The following is a 21692-nucleotide window of genomic DNA, read 5'->3' on the forward strand; positions in this document are numbered from 1 at the left end:
AATATATTAACTTCTTCCTTTTTTCTTAAAGTAATAAATCTTTCCTACAGTAGTAATGTAACACAAGGGAATGTTTATTGTACTAGTTTTCCACTTGCATTTACTGTGTTAACAAAATGCTCATTCTAGGAATTATGTAAAGCAAAATATTTCTGAAGTTTCAATTTCTGGACTTTCAATACATGTAGAGCATTTCTTTTCCTCATGCATGCTCTTTCATTGTAATAACTAGCAGTCAATGACATTAAAGAACAGTTACTAAATCATTCCTATCAAGCAGAGTGTAATGTTGTGCATTTATCTTTATATTAATGAACTGAACTGTCCCTGTTGGAAAACTTTAATTAATTTTGATTAGTAATTATTGTAATATGTTCAAAGCCTGTGATGGCTAAAACAATTTATATAGTTACCTAGTGTGAAAATAATTAAGAGATTTATCTGTGAACTAAGAGGATTTTTATTTTTAAGCACCATTGTTGCTGTCTTTTCTATTTATCCATTAGCCATTTGTGTGTATTTCAGAGGCTAATTAAATCACTTCTAATATTAAGGGCGAAATTGCATGAATTCTAATAAGGTATTTGACAGTAATCCTTCAGTCCTTAATAAATTAGCTATTTTCCCATTGTACACCTCTGGCAAAGAATTCATGTAAAGTTCATGTGAATTTCACATGATATGCCCAAGCTGAATATGAAGACTGAGAGATGGGGAAGGAAGCTGCAAGTACCATGGATCACTGTGAGAGGAATCTGATGATCATGTCTAAAAAAATAAGACAGTTTTGTATTAATGAGCATCTACCAGTGTTTGAATAAGTGAACCAGTATGTGAATATTGACTAGAAATATTAAAGTATTTGTCTTCCAGTACTGATTTGTATAACCCTGCAGAAAGGCAGCCTATAAATTAATTAAATAGATTAATAAATAGCAACATATTATTGCCTATTTAGTTTTTGATATATGTACAACATAGAACTGCTGGCTTGTTGTTTTCTAATCTAAATTTCAGCCAGTGGGCTCACACTACACATATTCTTCATGAAACAAAGTACAATATATTTGACACTCTGTTGCCTCTTCTCTTTAGTTCCATTAAACTGAGTATCATATATTCTAAGGACAGTTGCAAAAAACAAGTGAATTGATTTTAGGGATAAGACTGAAACTTTAATATTACGACAGCACTCCTATTTGAAAAGTGAACATGAAACTCAGGGTTGCTAACTCTTCATTTAAGTAAAATATGTAAAGCTTGTTCCACACAAAGAAGGCACACGTAACGGCAAATAAAGATATATAGTATGACCCAATATCTGTGGAATCGATATCCACAGTTTCGTTTGTCTATGTCTGACACAATATGCGGCTTCTACATATTTTCTAGGTCCTCTAGTGTGACTTTGTGTTATTCGTGCACCAGAAGTTCTTCATTTCAATAGGATTTGCTATTCTCTGCAGTTTTGCATATTAATCTGGAGTCCAGAAATATATCCCTTGTGAATACAGGTTTCATACTGTATTTGGTGTTTTTGTTTTTGTTTATGTGATTTAGGTCTGTTTGGTGTCCTCAAGGTGTTTTGAAGCATAATTCTATAATCTCTGAATATTGGCCAAGATGAGGATATAGGAATTGTTGGCCAATACTTCTTTGGTCGTGATATTGTCTACCTTTGATCTAGACTGTCTGCAGAATCCATTTCTAGCTCTCTGTCTCCCAAATTCTAGAATGCTGACTATCTTTAGATTTTCATAAAAAATAGTGGTTTCATTTTAGTGACTGTCATCTAGATTCAAATTGTTACTATTGTTGTTAGACCTTTTGGGGCACTTCTTGTAGAGAAATTTTGTAAAGCATAAATAATGTATTTATAAATGTTTCTAAACCATTTGTTTTACAGTGATATAACCTGAGTTCCAAAACTGGAAGTGAATGGTAGTTTTTAAGATGGATAAAGCTTACATTATTAATAGAGCCCCCTTTCACTTGTAGTGTGCTCACTCACTTCTTTTTTCTAATGTTGCCTCTTCGAAGAGGTTTTGTGGAATTTTGAAGCACATAAACAATTTGTAAAATTTGTTTTACCTGAAAAAGTTGTGGTTTGAATGTGTGTACCACAACAATTTTGCTGTATTATACTGTCTTTGACTATGGAAAAGCATAGTATTTCTAGCCCTGTGACAGAAGAATTAAGTTTGTATATTTCTGTTCTGTATCAGTGGTTCCCTGAACTGGTGGTGTTTGGAGACATCCTTGCGATCTATTTTTCATCTACAACATAAAGTTGGAGGCATTCCTGTGAAAGGAAAGCTCTAGTAGTAAAAATGGATCTTATGGAGGAATACTTGGAACAAATGCGTTTTTGCTAGAGGGGACGATGACAATAAAGCACTCTACTAGGCATGGGTAATGGAGCAAACAACTGAGTGCATTCTAAAAACAATTATATTCTACTCCAATATAAATTCTATGTTAGAAGAGAAAAGCCTTCTGGTCGCGCAAGTATTTCCTAGATTTTGCATGCTGCTATTTTTGCTACAAACCTGACCATAATATAAAAAATAATCCCTGTAACCCAGGGATGGGCAACTGTGACTGATGATAGAGACCATTTTTTTGCCCTGTAGGAGACAGCACCATGTGATTTATGATCCAGTATGAGAACCAAAATATTATTCTAGTTACAATGTCCAACATGGGGTGAGTAGCAGTTGAGCTTTTTTCAGATTTTTTGTTGGGGGTGGGGGGCAAGTCAGGAGCTTTGAATGAAGAAAAGGTTTGGACAGATCATACTTTGACAATTCCTGGTGGAACATATTCTCCATCATGTGCATATAATCTTTGCATATTTATTTATTTATTTAAGATATTTTTACCCCGTCTTTCTTCGCAAGCGGACCCTAGGTGACTTACAACATATAAAATGTACAATACAGAAGTTAAAAACATAGTTAAAATCAAATATTTGATATAACCAATTATCACCTCCCCGATAAAATCCTTCGACATAAAAGCAATAAACATTAACTCTTATCCCAGCCCTAAGATATATGGTTCTATCTTTAGTTGAAAGCCTTCTTAAATAAGAAGGCCTTTACCCCCTTCCGGAAACTCAACAGGGATGGGGCAGATCTTAATTCTTCCAGAGGGGTGTTCCAAAGTGTTAGTGCCATCCCTGAAAAGGAGCTTTCCCTGGTCTTCTTTAGACACTTCGGGGGGGGGGGGGCATGTCAAGATAATGGTCTCCCCGCAGGATCTCAACGCTTAACCCAGTATGTATAGGAAGACAGCTGGATCAAATTTATTTATTTACAGTGTTTGTATTCTGCCTTTCTCACCCCGCAGGAGACTCAGGGTGGATTACAATGTACATATACATGGCAAACATTCAATGCCATAGATACACAACATATATAGACAGATACAGAGAGGCAACTTAACATTCCAGCTTTTTGATGAGGGTATTCTGGCCACCAAGGGAGCTGTCACTTCACCATCCATTTGTGACCGTGATGAAGTACTTCCTCGTTCTTTGCATGCTTGTTGGAGATTTTAAGGCGTCGTAAATTAGTTAAATTAGCCTCCCACATACGTGGTACCTCAATTTTCTACTTGACAGATGCAACTGTCTTTGGGGTTGCAAAGGTTGACAGCAAGCTACACAAATTGGTCGGAAGCTCACTCCGACCCGGGCTGGCTTCGAACTCATGACCTTTTGGTCAGTAGTGATCTTAATGCAGCTGACTCCCAGCCAGCTGCGCCACAGTCCCAGTGCATATATAAGGCTTTATAAGTAAGAACCAGCACCTTGAATTGGGCTCGGAAACATATAGGCAGCCAGTGGAGCTATCTCAGTAACTGAATAGTATGCTCCCTGAGGTCAGCCCCCATTAGAAGCCTTACCACAGATCTTTGTATGAACTGCAGTTTCTGAGAACTTTTCAAGGGCATACCTATGTAGTAGGGCTGGGTGGTTTTGTTTCGTAATTTCGTAATTCGTTAAAAATTCGTTATTTTTTTTTATAACGAAGCGATAACGAACCATTCAGGAGCATCTAAAAAACGAAACGAATTTTTAAATTCGTTTCGTAATTGCTTCGGATTTGTTTTGTATTTGTTTCGTTATTGTTTTGAAATTGTTTCGTTATTTCCGCATGTCTGGGGCAAGTTTTATAGTTGTTGTTTGTTTAATCAGTGAAAAAAAATTATAAATATCACACCAACAGTCAACAACAGAGGGAGAGGGAAGCTTCAGAAGTTCCCCCTGTCCCATTTGGAGGTTTTTTAGCGTATTGCGCGGTCGCGTCCGCCATTAACAAATCGATTCGTAATTGTTTTGCAATTGTTTCATAATTGTTTTGTAATTTACGAAATTTCGTAAATATCGAACTTTTTTAAAAGGAAAATTTCGGAATTCTTTTAAATAATGAAACGCAAAAAACCCCAAAAAACGAATCGAGTTTAGAAACAAATTTTTCCGTGGTTGGACAGCCCTACTATGTAGATCACATTAGAATAATCCAATCTGGTGCCCTGGCTGCCTTTTTCGGGTGGGTTGAGGTCTGTGCCACCGAAGTGGAAGGTACCACTGGTGTCGAGGCCGACATCGATGCTGCTGTCGAGGTCAATGGTCGAGAAGTCGATGTCAACGACAGTGCCAAAGACTGTTGATACAGCAAGTATTGTAGTCGGTGTGCTCGGTTCTTCCGAGTTTGGGCCGTCAAAGGCTGGCAATGCCAGCAAGAAGCAGTAATGTGGGCCTCTCCGAGGCAGAGGAGGCACAGAGAGTGCTTGTCGGAATCCGGTATCTTCCTCGAACACTGCGTACAGTGTTTAAATCGGTTTGTGGACATCGCTAGAAGTTCTGAATTGAGCCTTGCGGCGGAAAAACAGGAACTGCGGAGTGTGTGCGCGGGGTGCCTTTTATACCCTGCCGGGGACTGGGCGGGGTTACCGCCAAAACTTGAAAAGTTTAAACTAGAGAAGTTTCCGTTGGTGCCTGCGCAGGCGCAAACATGTGTGAATTCACAGAGCACCACTCGAAGAAAGATGGTCACAGGTATGTAATCTACCATTATTGTAAGTGAATTTTCAAAGGTTGCTTAAAATTACCATACATTTATGAAAAATGCTCATAAATTGAACATTTGTTATTTGTAATATCAAATAATATCAGGTTTTCAGGTTGCTTTGTCTTGTAGCTGAAGCTGTATTATCTAATATGAAAGGAATGGTTTCCTGAAAAGGTGATGTTGCACAAAACAGACAAACAATTACAGTTTATGTAGCTTCACATAGTAAATCAGCACTTGATGTGGCTTGGCATCTGTCATATTTGTGCAGATTGCAGTAATTTTGTGTAAATAAAAGATGTTAAATAGCTGCATCACCCTGAATACTAAAATTATTTCAAGGTAACCTTTTGAGGAAACCAAATAAGTTTGTTGTGTGGAAGGCAAATTACTTCAGGAGAAAAATGCTTCCTGGTGTTAATGCTGTCATGTGAAAGCTAATGTGAATAAATTTCTTCAGACGGGAACTCAGTTCTGTGATGGATGCAATTTTGGCCGCAACTCAAGCAAGTTTTAAATCTGTATATTAAGACTTGGTTTCTATTCTTAAACTGGAGATTGTCTTGTAGCACTCCTATTGGTTGATTAGAGAATAACTGAGTGGTTGAATAGAGAATTGGTGAGTTGCACACTGAAACTATGCTGTAAGTGCTATCCTAACCTCTGCTTCGAACATTAAGCTTCCAGTTTAATCCCTGTGATCCTATTTTCTTTCTGTGGAAAAGAGTGCTGTCCTACTCTTAAAACCTCTGTGATCCTATTACTTTATTTCTGCAGGAAAAAAGTGCTAACTCTATTTTTCTGTCCTTCTGCAGTCACCAGTTAAATTATTTTACACGTTTTTCATAAGCTTTACCTAAGCAAAGGACATTTCACTTTGCTGCAGGAATGTGAAAATTAATCCACAAATATTGATAGCTCCTTTAGCAGATGTAGAGAACGGGTGAATAACGTGTAAACTGTACATGAGGCCCTAGTAGACCCAATCCCTGCCCTTAAAAAAACATTATTTTTAATACAAATGTTCCATGAACATTTCTCCTTGCCCCCATCCCTCAAGAGGTTTTGATTTACCTTTTTGTTTAAATGGCTTAAAAAGAGTAGCTGAGAGGCAGGCATAATTAAATCTAGGGGACATGAGGGTGTTTTGAATCAATATATTAATTAACTAATGAATTCATTAAATTTCCATCCTGTCCTTCTCAAAAACGTTTAAGGAAGCTAAAAATGAAAAAATGGAAAAATCATAAATCAAAACCTTTCAGTTAAAAGTCCTTTTATCTTTAATATTTAAATTCTCCATTGAGGGGAGAAATTATTTCTGTGATTCCAAAGTTGTTAGCCAGTGGCCTGTATTTTCCAACTCTGACCTCAATAGTCCCTATAACAGATGAAGGTGATGATTGGGTGGAAAGAACGTACTTCGTACGGACAAGAAGTAGTCTGTAAAATCCTACTGTATCCTAGACACTTCCACTGGAGCCAGCCATTTGTACTGCTTTGCTTCATCAGATGTAGACTTCCTGTGACCCAAGGAAGAAAAAAAGCAAGGCTAAATTTTGGGCCATTTTCTGGTAATGATAGCGCTAAATTACATTTTGGGCATTTTTGTAGCAGTTTGGATGGTTTTTAGATACAAGTGGGAAGGAGTTGTGGTCTTGTGCTTGATCATACCCCATTACCAAAAATGAGTCATTAAAAAAAAAAAAGCCCATACAAGGGGTTTGGGGTTTGAAATTTTCACATTGTCGAACCTTAAGTTACCACAGTGTAGCAATAGGATTTTGGCTGACATTTTGAAATGGAGGTTCTTTGCCTTACATTGCCTTGCAGTGGACCAGTGCTTCTGTAGTTTGGAGGCAATTGGTGATTGTTGTAGTGAAGTAGACTTGTTGCATTCCTGACATACTTTGTCCACTCCTGCCTTATAGTTTTGGAACTACTGGATGCATATGTAGAAATATATGGGCGTGGATTTGGGGTCTCAGTTCACAGCAGACTCTCACTTAGGTTAACCCAACTCAAGGATTTGTATTTCAGCCACACAACCAAGCAAGTTGTGATGCCTCACAGTGTTGGTCTGTACCTTGGGGCACTGGAGCTTGCCTTCCATTTTCTTCTTGTGTGGACAGCTAAATAATGATTCTGTGCCAGTTCAAAAACTTGTGTAAGATGTAAAAAAAAGAAGGTTGCAACCATTTTAAACATACTTCTTTTCTTGATGCTATTTGTTATTTCTGTCCTATAAGTCAATTCAAACTGAGTGAATAGATTTTGAGATTTTGGCTTCCAAATCAATTATTTCCAGTGGATATTGTGATGGTGAGAAATATGATGCAGCCGACATTATTTCAGTGGGAGAATACAGATCAGAACTAAACTCATTAGACCAGTCAGTCTGTTTATATTAAATCAATTATATTGATAGTGTTTAATAACAAAAAGAATACATTTAAAATCCATTTCTGCATTTCCAACAAATGATGAATCATTTCTAGCATCTAGTGTTTCAGAATTACTTTTTCTTTTCATGATAATGTGATATAATGAATATGTTTTATTTCTGAAAGGCCAGTATTTTTCATTATCATCCTAAGAAAGAATAAATGATTGCAGAAGTATGCTATTTTTCATATAATTATTTAGAGTGTCTGTTAAGCATAGAAATGTAACGATGGTTGTGTGGTAGTAAATCACCCTTTCAACAGAGAACTTTTATACTGGCATTTTGGGAAGATGTGATAATTTTGTCTAGGATAAAAATTCTCCATTCCATTGTAATGTTTTTTTCTAATATTTCTAAATGACTCTTTACCCAGAATTGAGAGAAATTGAACTGTTTAGGCTCTGTATATTTTTTGCTGGAAAGGTAATAATCATGTTCTCAGTAATATCTGTGTTAATCCACATTCTGTTTACTCACAAGATACCTGTGCACACACAAATTTGTCATGAAATTACTTCCTCTGCAAGCTCCCCAATCAACATTATTGAACTACATAATCATTAAATTTTATTAAACCCAATGATGAACTCTGAGTTTGTTCTTTTCATATATTAGACAATTTACATTACTACTACTACTACTACTACTACAAATTGGCAACATTCTCAGTTTTACATGGGTTGAAACTTCATTATCCCACCCCATTGCAATACTCCTTTAATTTTTTCTTAGGCCCCTACCACCACAACACATAAATACAACTATTATTTTCTCACTGGTCTTCCCTTCCATCACCACCACCATCTTTATATAAGCAGGCATCCTCAAGCTCTGGCCCTCCATCTGTTTGGGCCTCCATCTACCAGAATTCCTGACTACTAAACAAGTAGGCTAGGGCTTCTGGGAGTCGGAGGCCCAAACAGCTGGAGGGCCACAGTTTGAAGGTACCTGATATAGAGCCATCTCTACAAAAGGGCTTGTTGTTATTTTTTACTTGTAAAGCACTATTTATAGTTCTTTACAAGTAAAAGCACAACAGAACATTCCCTGCCCCCGGGCTTACAATTAATTGAGACATGACTCAGAAGGAAAAGAGGGGGTGACAGTGGGAGAGGATTAAATCCAGTTTCTTCTCCCCCTCCAAGGCTGTAGCAGGGATATTTGGAATGGAATGAGACTCTTTCATCTGCTTCTGGGCCTAGGAATGATGTAAATTGGTCTTCAGATTGACTTTTACTTTTTTCCACCTTGGCTTTCAGAAAAAGATACGCACACAGGAGTGCTTCAAGAAACATATACCTTTATCTATAAATATACCCACTCTACCTGCATCAACTCTTTCCCACAGCACAAACCCCTCTGTCCCAACAGGACCTTCCTTCTCCTGCTTCCAAGGATTGTTATTTTTTCAAGTGTGTGTCAGAGTTACTTGATTAGACAATGTTGTCTAACCCAAGACTGTGTGGTGGTGCACCTCAATCTCTTTCTTGATGTCTGGAATAGAAGCAACACCTGAAAGAAGATAAATAAGCCAGTTAATATTTTCCATTGAAATGCATTGATCTCTCACAAACATTCACATTTAGTTGTGTACTAAAATAAGCAAAGTTTCTTCCATCTATTTTCACTTATTCAAAGATGTGCTGCTGAAATTAATAAGTACAAATTCACACGTATGTGTGTTTTCTTAGCTTATGTACTTAACTGTAGTATTTTAAATTCCTGCTTGGAAGGAATAGACTATGTTTGGAATAATTAATAAAGCATGGAAGTCCTCTTGTTACAGAGCGTCCATTTTCTCATTCACACGTTTTGTGAAGCCTTTCTGTTAAGTGCAATTCCTCACATTTGGAATGAGATGAAAGTGGTTTTAAAAACTGAAATAAATACAGAAGTACAAATATGCACACACTACTTGTTGTTCATTTGTTCATTCATTTCCGACTCTTCGTGACCTCATGGACCAGCCATGCCAGAGCTCCCTGTCGGCCATCACCACCCTCAGCTCCTTCAAGGTCAATCCAGTCACTTCAAGGATCCCATCCATCCATCTTGCCCTTTGTCGGCCCCTCTTCCTTTTTCCTTCCATTTTCCCCAGCATAATTGTCTTCTCTAAGCTTTCCTTTCTTCTCATGATGTGGCCAAAGTACTTCATCTTTGCCTCTACTATCCTTCCCTTCAATTAGCAGTCGGGCTTTATTTCCTGAAGTAAGGACTGGTTGGATCTTCTTGTGGCCCAAGGCACTCTCAGAACTTTCCTCCAGCACCACAGTTCAAAAGCATCAATCTTCCTTCGCTCAGCCTTCCTTGTGATCCAGCTCCCACATCCATAGGTTACTATGGGGAATATCATTGCTTTAACTATGCGGATCTTCGTCGCCAGTGGCATGTCTCTACTCTTCACTATTTTATCGAGATTGGACATTGCTCTCCTCCCAAGAAGTAAGCGTCTCCTGATTTCCTGGCTGCAGTCTGCAGCTGCACTAATCTTTGCACCTAGAAATACAAAGTCTGTCACTGCCTCCATGTTTTCTCCCTCTATTTCCCAGTTGTAAATCATTCCTGTTGCCATAATCTTGGTTTTTTATGTTTAACTGCAACCCAGCTGTTGCGCTTTCTTCTTTCACCTTGATTAGAAGGCTTCTCAGCTCCTCCTCGCTTTTGGCCATCAAAGTAGTGTCATCTGTATATCAAAGGTTGTTAATGTTTCTTTCAGCAATTTTCACCCCATCCTTGCATTTGTCAAGCCCCGTATATCGTATGATGTGTTCTGCATACAAGTTGAATAGGTTGGGTGAGAGTATACAACCCTTCCGTACGCCTTTCCCAATCTTTAACCAGTCTGTTGTTCCATGGTCAGTTCTTAATGTTGCTACTTGGTCCTTACACAGATTCCTCAGGAGAGAGATAAGGTGATTTGTTATGCCCATACCACCAAGAACTTGCCACAATTTATTAAGATCCACACAGTTAAAGGCTTTAGAATAGTCAATAAAACAGAAATAGATGTTTTTTCTGAAACTCCCTGCCTTTTTCCATTATCCAGCACACACTACTACCCTGGTGTTAATGTACATTGCTTCCAGTCTGAGTTGATTTCCTTGTTTCATATTGTATATGTCCATTTGTCTCCAGTGGGGGTCCAAGGTTATGAGACAATACTCTTACTTTGAAATGCTGGGGTTTCAAAGTACCCTCTGATCTCTTGTTATTCTCAGCCAGAAAATCAGAAGCCAGTATTAAAGGCAATAATAAATATACCCAACCATTTTGGGATTGTAAGTTTCTTCAATAATGTTTTGAGAAGTTATTTATAAATTGAGTGTTCTGTCACATTCTTATATAATGTATATGGATTGTTATTGTATATGGTCACAAATTATGTGCCTTGTTTGGATAGCTGAGGGATTTGTAACATTTCTTTTCTTTGGCAGTTCCTCCCAAGTTTTAGAATGTTTGAACAAATATTCTTATCTTGCTGGATTAACTCTGATAATATATATATATATATATATTACAAAAAATGTGTTTTCCTGCCATTTGATTTTCTTGGAATTGCCTTTAATGTATGGCTGAAAGTAAAAGGACTGTCCTTACGGCAATTTTGTAAGAGTTCTATTTCTGCGATCCTATTTGTCAAACATGTTTTTAAAACGTATAAATGGCCTCCTGTTTAGATGGACAGGTGCATTCCTCTTTGAGAATATTTAATTGTAATATGATTTATTCTTTTATAGGGGAGACAAATGATAAAGATGTTCAAGTAATAGAACTACCAATTGTTGACAGCCTGCACCCACGACCCCCATATTTGCCATTGGCTATCCCAGAGGATCTGGCTGATCGTCTAATTCGTGTCCATGGAGATCCTGCAGTGTGGTGGGTCTCACAGTTCGTCAAATACTTGATTCGTCCACAACCTTGGTTAGAAAAGGAAATTGAGGAAGCCACAAGGAAACTTGGTTTTAAACATCCAGTTATTGGGTAAGAACTTTTGTTATGCTACTGAGGATACTATCCTTGCTCTGTTCTACTCATTGAATATAATTTACTTTTGAGTCAGCAAAATAACATCCTGAGAGGTGATCTATTATTTCAAAGAATACACCACCAGATACTGGTGGGAGACCATAGCTCAAAGCCAGTAGTAAAGAATGCTCCAATACCGTTATTTTTGTTTGTAGCTGGGAGTATATGAAGGCTTCCCCTAGTTTCCCCTTAGTACTGATAATTCATAGATGCATTGAGAGCACATTTAACTTTTATAATTGATGGTGCTGTCCTCATAAATTTATCTAATCTGTTCCAAAAGTAAGAAATGAATCTTTCATGGTTTATGAGAATATGAACACTTTATATGATATGTTTACAGATTGTGAAGTAACTCATTGTGTTACTGTATTATACTATAAAAAGGATGCTTCTAGGCCATACAATTACTTATTTTTAAAACCAGAATGAATTGGTAAAAAGTATATAAATGACTTTTCAGTATATGGAAGGACATTTCCACATCTATCTATCTCTGCTTGTCTGTGTAAGAATAAGATATATATAAAGACTCAAACAACCATCAGAGCTGTGTGCCAAACAACATTAAAAGCACATGAAACAATTATATTCTGTAAGCCTCTCTGAGTCCCCTTTGTGGTGAGAAGGGTGGCATATAAATGTAGTAAATAAATACATAAATAAATGATGCTACTGATCACTCCAGTTGCAAGGGCCAATGAAATAAAATATTTGTTACAGACCATTAGAAAACCTTTAATGTCAGAGCGCTATAATTCTTGTGGAATTGGGTGGGCAATTGCACTATTTGCCTAGTGGTCCTAAAAAACACCATGTCTGACATCAGCCCCTTTTGGAGAACTCAGTCATTAAAATACTCTAAACCCAAAACACTTACAATTTTGAAGGTCATAACCAATATTTTAAATTGAGGAAACGTATGAATTAAAAATCCAGTTACATTTGTAATGTTTCAGTGAGCAAACATATTTTTAATATTTTAATATCATATGAAAGGAATAGCCCTACCTTAACTGAATTAAAAAATGTCTTCTTTGTAATTGGTTATGCAGGGGTTGTGTTGTTTCTTTCCCTCTGCCCTTGTACAATTTAGCATCTACATTTGAAAGTGATGAGTGTGTGTATAAAGGAAAGTCAGGTTGACCGTGTTCAACAATAGCAGTTTAAAGAAATATGCAATATCATGATGTCATGTTTCTACAGTGGTATGCCTAGAATATATTAGCACTTAGTTCCTAAAATGTTTAAGCATTATGTTAAGCTTTGAAGGAAAGAACAGTAGTGGTTTTCTGGCATGCTTATAATTCTAGAGATATAATTTTCCAAATAAATGTCTAGTAATTCAAAATTGTTTAAAAGTTTATTCTGTCAAAAGCAAAAGAATACAAGAGAAATGCAAAACTTTTTTTAAAAAAAATTTCAGTATACATGTTCGTAGAACAGACAAAGTGGGAACAGAAGCCGCATTTCATCCTATTGAAGAATACATGGTACATGTGGAAGAGCGCTTCCAACTTCTCTCCCGTAGAATGCATATTGATAAAAAACGAGTTTACTTGGCTACAGATGATCCTTCATTATTGCAAGAGGCAAAATCCAAGTAAGACAATATTGCATTATAATGACTATAATAAATTTATGCATTTGTTTGTTTTATTTAAATCTAATTAATTGTCTGTATACAAAAATTCTACTATGAATATTCCTGTTTTATAGATTTGATAAGACTTTTCCCTTTCAATGAAGGTGTGTCCTGATGATTGTGTTCATATTTCTGTACATTATATTACAAGAGAAAGAGATGCACAGTTTGTTTCCCCTTTGGAAAATAGAGAGAGATGGCACATCGTGATTGATAGAGATGAAAAGTTCCCACATTTGGCTTAAAAAGAAAAATGGAAGATCTGCTGGGTTTACACTTATAATGATGGTTTTTACATTTCTTCTGTTTTGTCCTATTTATTACTGGTTATTAAAAGAGATACTTATTCAAGAAATACCTGTTGTCCAAAGTAGTTTCCTAGTATCATGAAAGTAGTTTCTTGCTTTAACTTAAGTATGATCATTCTCTGTTAACTCTCTCCGGAAAAAAAAAAAATCTGTTCCAACTCTTAAAAATTCCAGCTTGTGTCCCAGTGACAGTTTATGGTCAGAATAATTCAGATATTATATGTCTGCTGTATTATAAATGTATTGATTTATTTTACACACACACACACACACACACATATATATATATAATAATTTGATTTATTTATTTATTTATCGAGTCATCAGCAACCAGTAAATTATATTACATTTCTAACAGAACAAAGCAAACAAACAGATAAAATACAAAAATACAAAATACAGAATACAAAATTTGTGAGTTTGGTAGTTGATTAGATGTCCTTTGACCAGTATCTGGCCACTTGGAGTGCCTCTGGTGTTGCTGCAAGAAGGTCCTCCATTGTGCATGTGGCAGGGCTCAGGTTGCATTGCAGCAGGTGGTCAGTGGTTTACTCCTCTTCACACTCACATGTCGAGGATTCCATTTTGTAGCCCCCTTTCTGAAGGTTGGCTCTGCATCTTGTGGTGCCAGAGTGCAGTCTGTTCAGCGCCTTCCAAGTCGCCCAGTCCACTGTGTGCCCAGGGGGAGTCTCTCATTTGGTATCAGCCATTGGTTGAGGTTCTGGGTTTGAGCCTGCCACTTTTGGACTCTTGCTTGCTGAGGTGTTCCAGCGAGTGTCTCTGTAGATCTTAGAAAACTATTTCTAGATTTAAGTTGTTGACGTGCTGGCTGATACCCAAACAGGGGGTGAGCTGGAGATGTCTCTGCCTTGGTCCTTTCACTATTGGCTGCTACTTCCCGGCGGATGTCAGGTGGTGCAATGCCGGCTAAGCAGTGTAATTTCTCCAGTGCTGTAGGGCGCAGACACCTCGTGATAATGTGGCATGTCTCATTAAGAGCCACTGTTTTAGTGTGGTGAGATGTGTTCCACACTGGGCATGCATACTCAGCAGCAGAGTAGCACAGCGCAAGGGTAGATGTCTTCACTGTATCTGGTTGTGATCCCCAGGTTGTGCCAGTCAGCTTTCGTATGATATTGTTTCTAGCACCCACTTTTTGCTTGATGTTCAGGCAGTGCTTCTAGTAGGTAAGAGCACGGTCCAGAGTGACTCCCAGGTATTTGGGTGCGCTGCAGTGCTCCAGTGGGGTTCCTTCCCAGGTGATCTTCAGAGCTCGGGATGCTTCTCTGTTCTTGAGATGAAAGGCACATGTCTGTGTTTTAGATGGGTTGGGGATCAGCTGGTTTTCCCTGTAATAGGCAGTAAGAGCACCTAGAGCTTCGGAAAGCTTCTGTTCTACCATCCCAAAGCTCCCTGCTTGAGCAGTAATGGCACGGTCATCAGCATAGCTGATACTCTCTGTCCCTTCTGGCAGTGGCTGGTCATTTGTGTAGATGTTGAACATGGATGGAGCAAGCATGCTCCCCTGAGGCAGGCTGTTCTTCTGTTTCCGCCACCTGCTTCTCTGGCCCTGGAACTCAACAAAAAAGCTCCTGCTTTGTAGCAGGTTTCCTATGAGGCGGGTGAGATGGTAGTCCTTTGTGATATTATACATTTTTCTCAGGAGGAGGCGGTGATTCACAGTATCATAGGTTGCTGACAGGTCTATGAAGACAGCTCCTGTGATCTGCTGTCTTTCAAAGCCATCTTCTATGTGCTGAGTCAGGTTGAACACTTGCGATGTGCAGCTTTTGCCTTTCCTGAAGCCAGCTTGCTGTGGGATCAGACATGGGTCTATTTTTTCCGTATTTCTATGCAAAATAAGTCTCTCCAGAAGTTTGTAGAGGTGGCACAACAGGGAGATTGGTCTGTAGTTTTTTTGGTCATTGTGGTCTTGACTGGCTTCAAGATGGCGATGACTCTTGCTTTCCTCCAGATTTTGGGAATCTGACAGGATGCAGTGCAGTTGTTCATCAGCTGCAGCAGCCAGCGCCTTGCTTTTGGACCAAAGTTCTTGATTTGTTCCATCCGTAGATCATCCAGGCCAACTGCTTTGCCATTTTTACATTTATTGAGAGCCATGTCCAATTCAGTAGATGTAAAGGGTTCATGAAGGTTGTTGTTCTCAATCTCTGGTTGTCTGGCTATTGGTTTCTTTCCTACTTTGGTGGCAAAGTTGGGTTTCCATTCTTCAAGAGTTGGTGTGCTATCTGATCTGCCTTTATGTTGGCATGGGTATTAGTTTGTGAGGGGTCATTGCTCAACCGTCTTAGCAACCTCCACGCCTTCTGGCTGCTCCTGCCCATGTCAACCTCTGTGATCAGCTTGATCCACTGTTCTTTCTTGGCTTCAGAGATGGAGGACACAATGCTCTGCGCTGCCTGAAGGGTTTGCTCACTAAATGGGTCTTCGTTGTGGAGCCTGTAATAGTTTTCCAACAAGGCAGCTGTTTCAGGAGTAATGCCCTGAAGGTAGTTGGTTCTGCAGCCTCTCGGTATTGAGGCCCATGAGCAGGTTTTCATGATTTCAATAAAATGCTCGTATTCCTCAGGGATTGGTGCGGCCGATGTAATCATGTCATCTAACGTGTCTGAGAATTTAGTCCAATCTGCCTTTCTGAAGTTGAATCTTCGTTTAAATCGCACTTCCTGAGGCCTTATAGTTGCGAACAGTTAGCATACTATTGGTCGGTGCTGTGTGTTTGGGATTGGTGGTCCCACTGATTTGGTGCATTGCTGTACGATGCTGTCGCTCACAAATAAGAGGTCTGGGTTATATCCTCGGCGCCATCTCCCGCTGTTGTAGGATGGTGGGAGCTTGCTATCATGGATGAGTGATAGTTTGTGCAGTTCAGACCAGGAGAGGACAGCCTCTCCATTTTTATCCTCTTGGGCATAGCCCCATACATGGCTATGGCTGTTAAAGTCACCAATTACTACCGTCCTTTGGTGCCTATCAAAATTCTCGGGGGAGGAGAAGCAGAACTCTTCATTTGGGGGCTTGTACACAGAGGTGATGGTGATGTTATTAAGCTCTACTGTTATAACCTCTATGTTGTTTTCTTCAGTGGTGTGGGCACTGCTGACTTGGAGGCCTTGTTTGACAAAGACAGCACTTCCATACTGCGCATGTGGTCTTTCTGCTACTAAGACCATTCCTGGAACTTTGGGTCATTTCTGTTGTTCATCCCTGTGTGTTTCTTGGACACACAGCACATCGCATTTCTTATCTCGGCACAATTCATAGAGCAGTTGCTCTTTGGCAGCTGACATGCCTTCGATGTTGATTGAGATTATTGTCATGGTTGGTCCTGAAAAGGACCGTTGGTTGTTTTGCTTGCTTGCTTGCATGCTGGTCGCTTCTGTGGTGAGAGAATCAGCCGTCTACGAAGACGTTGCCCAGGGGATGCCTGGATGTCTTGCAATCCTGCAAGGAGGCTTCTCTCATGTCCCCCTCATTTGATGTGATGATCAGCTTGAAGAAGCATAATGATTGATATAGGTCACCATTACGTTCATAAACAGTTTTGTATTTGCAATGATGTAAAAAATGAAGTTGCTGTGAGTACTAAGGCTTAATGTGGTAATGAGTATATTTTTTTAAAAGGATAAGCAGCTTATCCCAGTAGTTTTCAAACTAGAAATTTAGCAAAATGTTATGTATATTTCCTCATTCTTAATATGTTCTCATTAGATTTGCTGATCGATTTAAAGAATTTGACTAGTTTTAAAGTGTTAAAATGAACTTTAATCATTCAGCCAGAAACATTGTATCCATATTTGAGGAAACAGAAAAAGATCCAGGTTCAGAGAAATTCCATATCTTGTAGCAATCCTTTAAAATCAGTTGGGGACTTTAATAAGTTCAGTGAAACATAGGTAATGTTTTAAGAAAGATAGAGGAAATGACTTGGTAGATAAAAACTTTAAATTGATTATTAAAATGTCTGAAAGTGAAGCATATGATACAGTCATTGTCATTCTTGAGTTTCTATTTTAAATAAGTGAAGTAAAAACTGCCAAAAATGTCATAAAGGCCATGTGCCCAACAATGAGGGTGGGGCGGTATGGAATCATTTTAATTTTAAAAATTAATGTTTGATATTATGATGCATTTTTTAGGTATCCAAATTATGAATTTATAAGTGACAATTCTATATCATGGTCAGCGGGTCTCCATAATCGATACACTGAAAACTCTCTGAGGGGTGTGATTCTGGATATTCATTTCTTGTCTCAGGCAGACTTCCTTGTCTGCACATTCTCTTCACAGGTAAGCTACTAATGCACTGTAATGAAGTTCTGTACATTATTTATCCAATGGCACCAAGTTGGAGGTTTCACAGATAGATGATGTATTTTTCCCATTATCTTTTTATAAGCAGTAGGAGTAATAATATATAACATTTAATTGCCAGTAAAAAGGCAAAGATACGTTTTCCCCTGACATTAAGTCTAGTTGAGTCTGACTCTGGGGGTTGGTGCTCATCTCCATTTCTAAGCTGAAGAGCTTGTGTTGTCTGTAGACACCTCCAAGGTCATGTGGCTAGCATGACTGCATGGAGCGCCATTACCTTCCTGCAGAAGCAGTTCCTACTGATCTACTTACATTTGCATGTTTTCTTCTAAGTTGGCAGAAGCTTGGGCTAACAATGAGAGCTCACCTTGTTCCCTAGATTCAAGCTGCCAACCTTTCGGTCTGCAAGTTCAGCAGTTTAACCTGCTGTGCCACCAGGGGGGCCATTGCCAGTATTTTATATTATTCTGAAAATTCATGTTTTCTTTTTTAAAGTCTGAAATTGTTTAAAAAGAACAGACTACAACAGTGTATAATGCTGCTTATTCTGTCTAAAATAATAACATTATATACCTGGCAAAAGGAAAGTAGAAATAGGGGAAGTAAGTAACTTCTGTCTATTATTTTAGACAGAAGTTAGTAAGTAAATACATTCAGAAATAAATAGATGGATAAATATTTATTTGCAAATGTTTATGTCAATCATAAATATTTATTGATCATTTATTGTATTTGTCTAAAAGCCATTATAAATTTTATAATATCTTATAAAATCCAGTAAAAGAATATATGTACATGTGTATCCATACAAAAAATATTTGATTCATATACCCCCTGCAGGCTATATCAACTTTTCAAATAACTAGAACAAATGCTTTTAGCAGTTTTAGCAAACAATGCAGTGTTGTTTGTAACATATGAATCACATTCTGAAAGTAGCCAGCTTAAATATTTCTCTGTTACATTTATGCAGAAAATTTTAAAATAATAAAATATACAGCCCTATTGACTATAATGCATATTAATCTTATTAAAAAGTTACAGCCTTTCATTCTTCATAGGAAACTTTTTGCAATCATTGTTGACAGAGCACTGTAACTTTAAACTGAAGCAGCCAAAATAATATTTATTTTCTATATTTGCATTGAAATAACAATATCTCTCACAAGCATTAGTAATAGTTTGTGTTTTTGTTGGGAGAAGATGGATAGGGAATATGTAAATCTGAGTTTTTGACAAATGACTCTGCTTTGTGTTTATTAAAATAGATGCATGTTGGTTCACTCTAGATTAGGATTTATTTTATTTACTTACCATTTGCCTACCTTTTTATTAAAACATTTATCACTATTCTTTACCTCATTTCCAAGGATAGGGATGAAATAAAAGTGGTGATTGGGCTAATTTTTCTTTTAGTGTCTCTTGGCAGTTGCATGCTATTCATTTTTTATTCCCCTCTTTGGTACGGCAACTCTGTTTGGGTCTTGATATCTTCTTATTCATATTCCATTTAATCGATTTAGTGGCAACTCTGAAAACCAAGACGGTTTTACACATTGCTCTGAAGGTCAAGAGATGATTAGTCATTCTAATCTTCTTCGGTTATCCAAAGCCTTGGGCCTGATGCCAAGACTTTCTTTATCTTCAGCTCCAAGATGACTTGTACTTAAGTCTGACAGCTTTGGTGCTGCTGTAGAATATAGCTGCAGAGGGAAATCATAGTCACAGGGAGCAGAGGTTTTCTAGAAACCTTAGGCTAATTCTGAGGAAGAGGTCCTAAAGAAGACTACTAAAATCTGAATTTGATCTGGCAAAGTACCAATGAAGTAAGAATCTTTGAGCTACCGATAGGATCTGATATTCCTATAGAAATGGACAGTGATTTTATAAAGGTAGGGAGCATTTAATATTTAATAACATTATATAGGAGAATCAGGCTTTTCTCTCTTTTGTGTTGAAAAGGATTAACTTATTTCAGGAATTCTTATATTTACCATTATATAGTGAGTGCTAATCTACAAACAGTAGGCTATGTTTTACTTATTGTTTCTTATGCTGTGTTTTTTTTAGGTTTGTCGAGTTGCCTATGAAATCATGCAGACGTTACATCCAGATGCATCTGCTTTTTTCCACTCTTTAGATGATATCTATTATTTTGGGGGACAGAATGCCCATAATCAGATTGCCATTTATGCTCACCATCCCCGAACTGCTGACGAAATTCCTATGGAACCTGGAGATATAATTGGTGTTGCTGGAAACCACTGGGATGGTTACTCAAAAGGCATCAATAGAAAATTGGGGAAAACAGGCCTATATCCCTCCTACAAAGTAAAAGAGAAAATTGAGACAGTCAAGTACCCCACATATCCGGAGGCTGACAAATAGAGACAACCTGGATAACTCACACCAACACTCACTTTAAAGCTCTTTCAACCAACCATACTAACTGTTGGCTTTGGTGGGATGTGAATTTGCATTTTAACATCTTGTTAAAATGAATGCCTTTATCGTTCAGACTGGATATAAAGCTTGGAAGAGTTGGATGGGCCATTGTCTGGACTTCCTTTGTTATATGCACTCGCACACATGCACATTGATATACATTCAACAGAGAATCTGTTGTTTTATACAGTCGTCTCCTTAAGGATATGTCCTTTCCATGAGTCATATATGAGCATTGGGCTCAATCCTCTGCCATTAATAGACTATAATAAGACTTTAACACTGCTGCATTGTGTAATTTGAGTGACATAAGCATATTTTGTATGTGCAGAATCTAAAACATGGTGCCTCTCTTTGAAAGATCAGTGACCTTTTGGAAGAGCCATGCCAATCCTGCTGATAGGCAAGAGTCTTACTTGCCTTGAACTAATGTTTTTCTGACCACTGAACATGCTTCAACCAACAGATTAAAAAATCAGGCTAGACCTTTCTTTACAGAGGTTTTGTTAGCAAATTCAATTTAGTTCATCTCATCATTAATAAAGAGTACATCCAACAATAAAATAATTGTCTGGTAGGAACTTTTGTAAAACAATGCCATGATTCTTTAGTACTGTTTCTGGACATTGTCTTTGATAACAAAAATAAATTTAAAAAAATGAAGAGCTGGAGTTCTACAAGTAATTTGATTTTAAAATTAGGAAGAAATATAAAAGGGGCATGTCTTTCCAGGCCGTCTATTTCTTCTCTTGGAGAATAATCTGTGATTATATGTATAGGAATACTGATGTTTCGAAGCAAGAAGCCGACTGTCAATCAGTCTACAATTCCTTGTTAGAGCAACAAACGGGCTAGGGCATAGCAGGTTTGGTGTAAGTAACATATCAAAAAACTGGTGGTTGCAGAAAAGACTGTTATATTTCTCATATGGGATTTATCCCCTCTCCTTTTTTCTTTTTTTTTTTTACAGAACAGTATAAGTTTGCTATAGAAGAAGCTGCGGTTGGTACAAGTGTTTTTTCTGGATTTAATTTTGTACTTTTTTTTACTAAGACATTGTTTAAAATGTCCCTGAGCATAACATGATACCATAGGACCAATATAGCATAATTTATCTCCTTGATCGGACATATTTCATCTCTTAATAAGTGCACTGGTACTGTTAGTTTATTTTATAAAACTGTATTACAAAATCTCCCCCTCCCTAAACTCACTTACACTCTTCTTTACAATCAGCTGATGGAGTTTACTGGAATTAATGAAGTGTGTAACATAACCATGCAAGCCATTAATAAGGAATGATTAGAATTATGGGACACTTTCAATCATTAAAATGAGCATTTATGTTTGCCAAATATATATTCCCATGGTTAATATATTTTGTTAACAAATAACTGGTGTGTGCA

The 21692-nt window shown here is 37.7% G+C and overlaps 1 protein-coding gene across 2 annotated transcripts in view; it reads left to right on the plus strand.

Moving 5' to 3' along the window:
• FUT8 (fucosyltransferase 8) overlaps positions 1 to 20949 on the plus strand; it is a 109724-nt gene extending 88775 nt beyond the window's left edge. For both annotated transcript variants that reach the window (XM_067462786.1, XM_060762854.2), the window contains 4 exons: positions 11262 to 11508; positions 12980 to 13156; positions 17667 to 17817; positions 19912 to 20949. In XM_067462786.1, coding sequence (XP_067318887.1) covers positions 11262 to 11508; positions 12980 to 13156; positions 17667 to 17817; positions 19912 to 20229 — 893 coding nt within the window. In that variant the 3' untranslated portion in view covers positions 20230 to 20949. The remainder of the gene's footprint in view (positions 1 to 11261; positions 11509 to 12979; positions 13157 to 17666; positions 17818 to 19911) is intronic.
• Positions 20950 to 21692: the final 743 nt, after the last annotated feature.

The sequence above is a fragment of the Anolis sagrei genome, chromosome 1 (assembly GCF_037176765.1).
Source record: "Anolis sagrei isolate rAnoSag1 chromosome 1, rAnoSag1.mat, whole genome shotgun sequence".
NCBI classification, from domain to species: Eukaryota; Metazoa; Chordata; class Lepidosauria; order Squamata; family Dactyloidae; genus Anolis; species Anolis sagrei.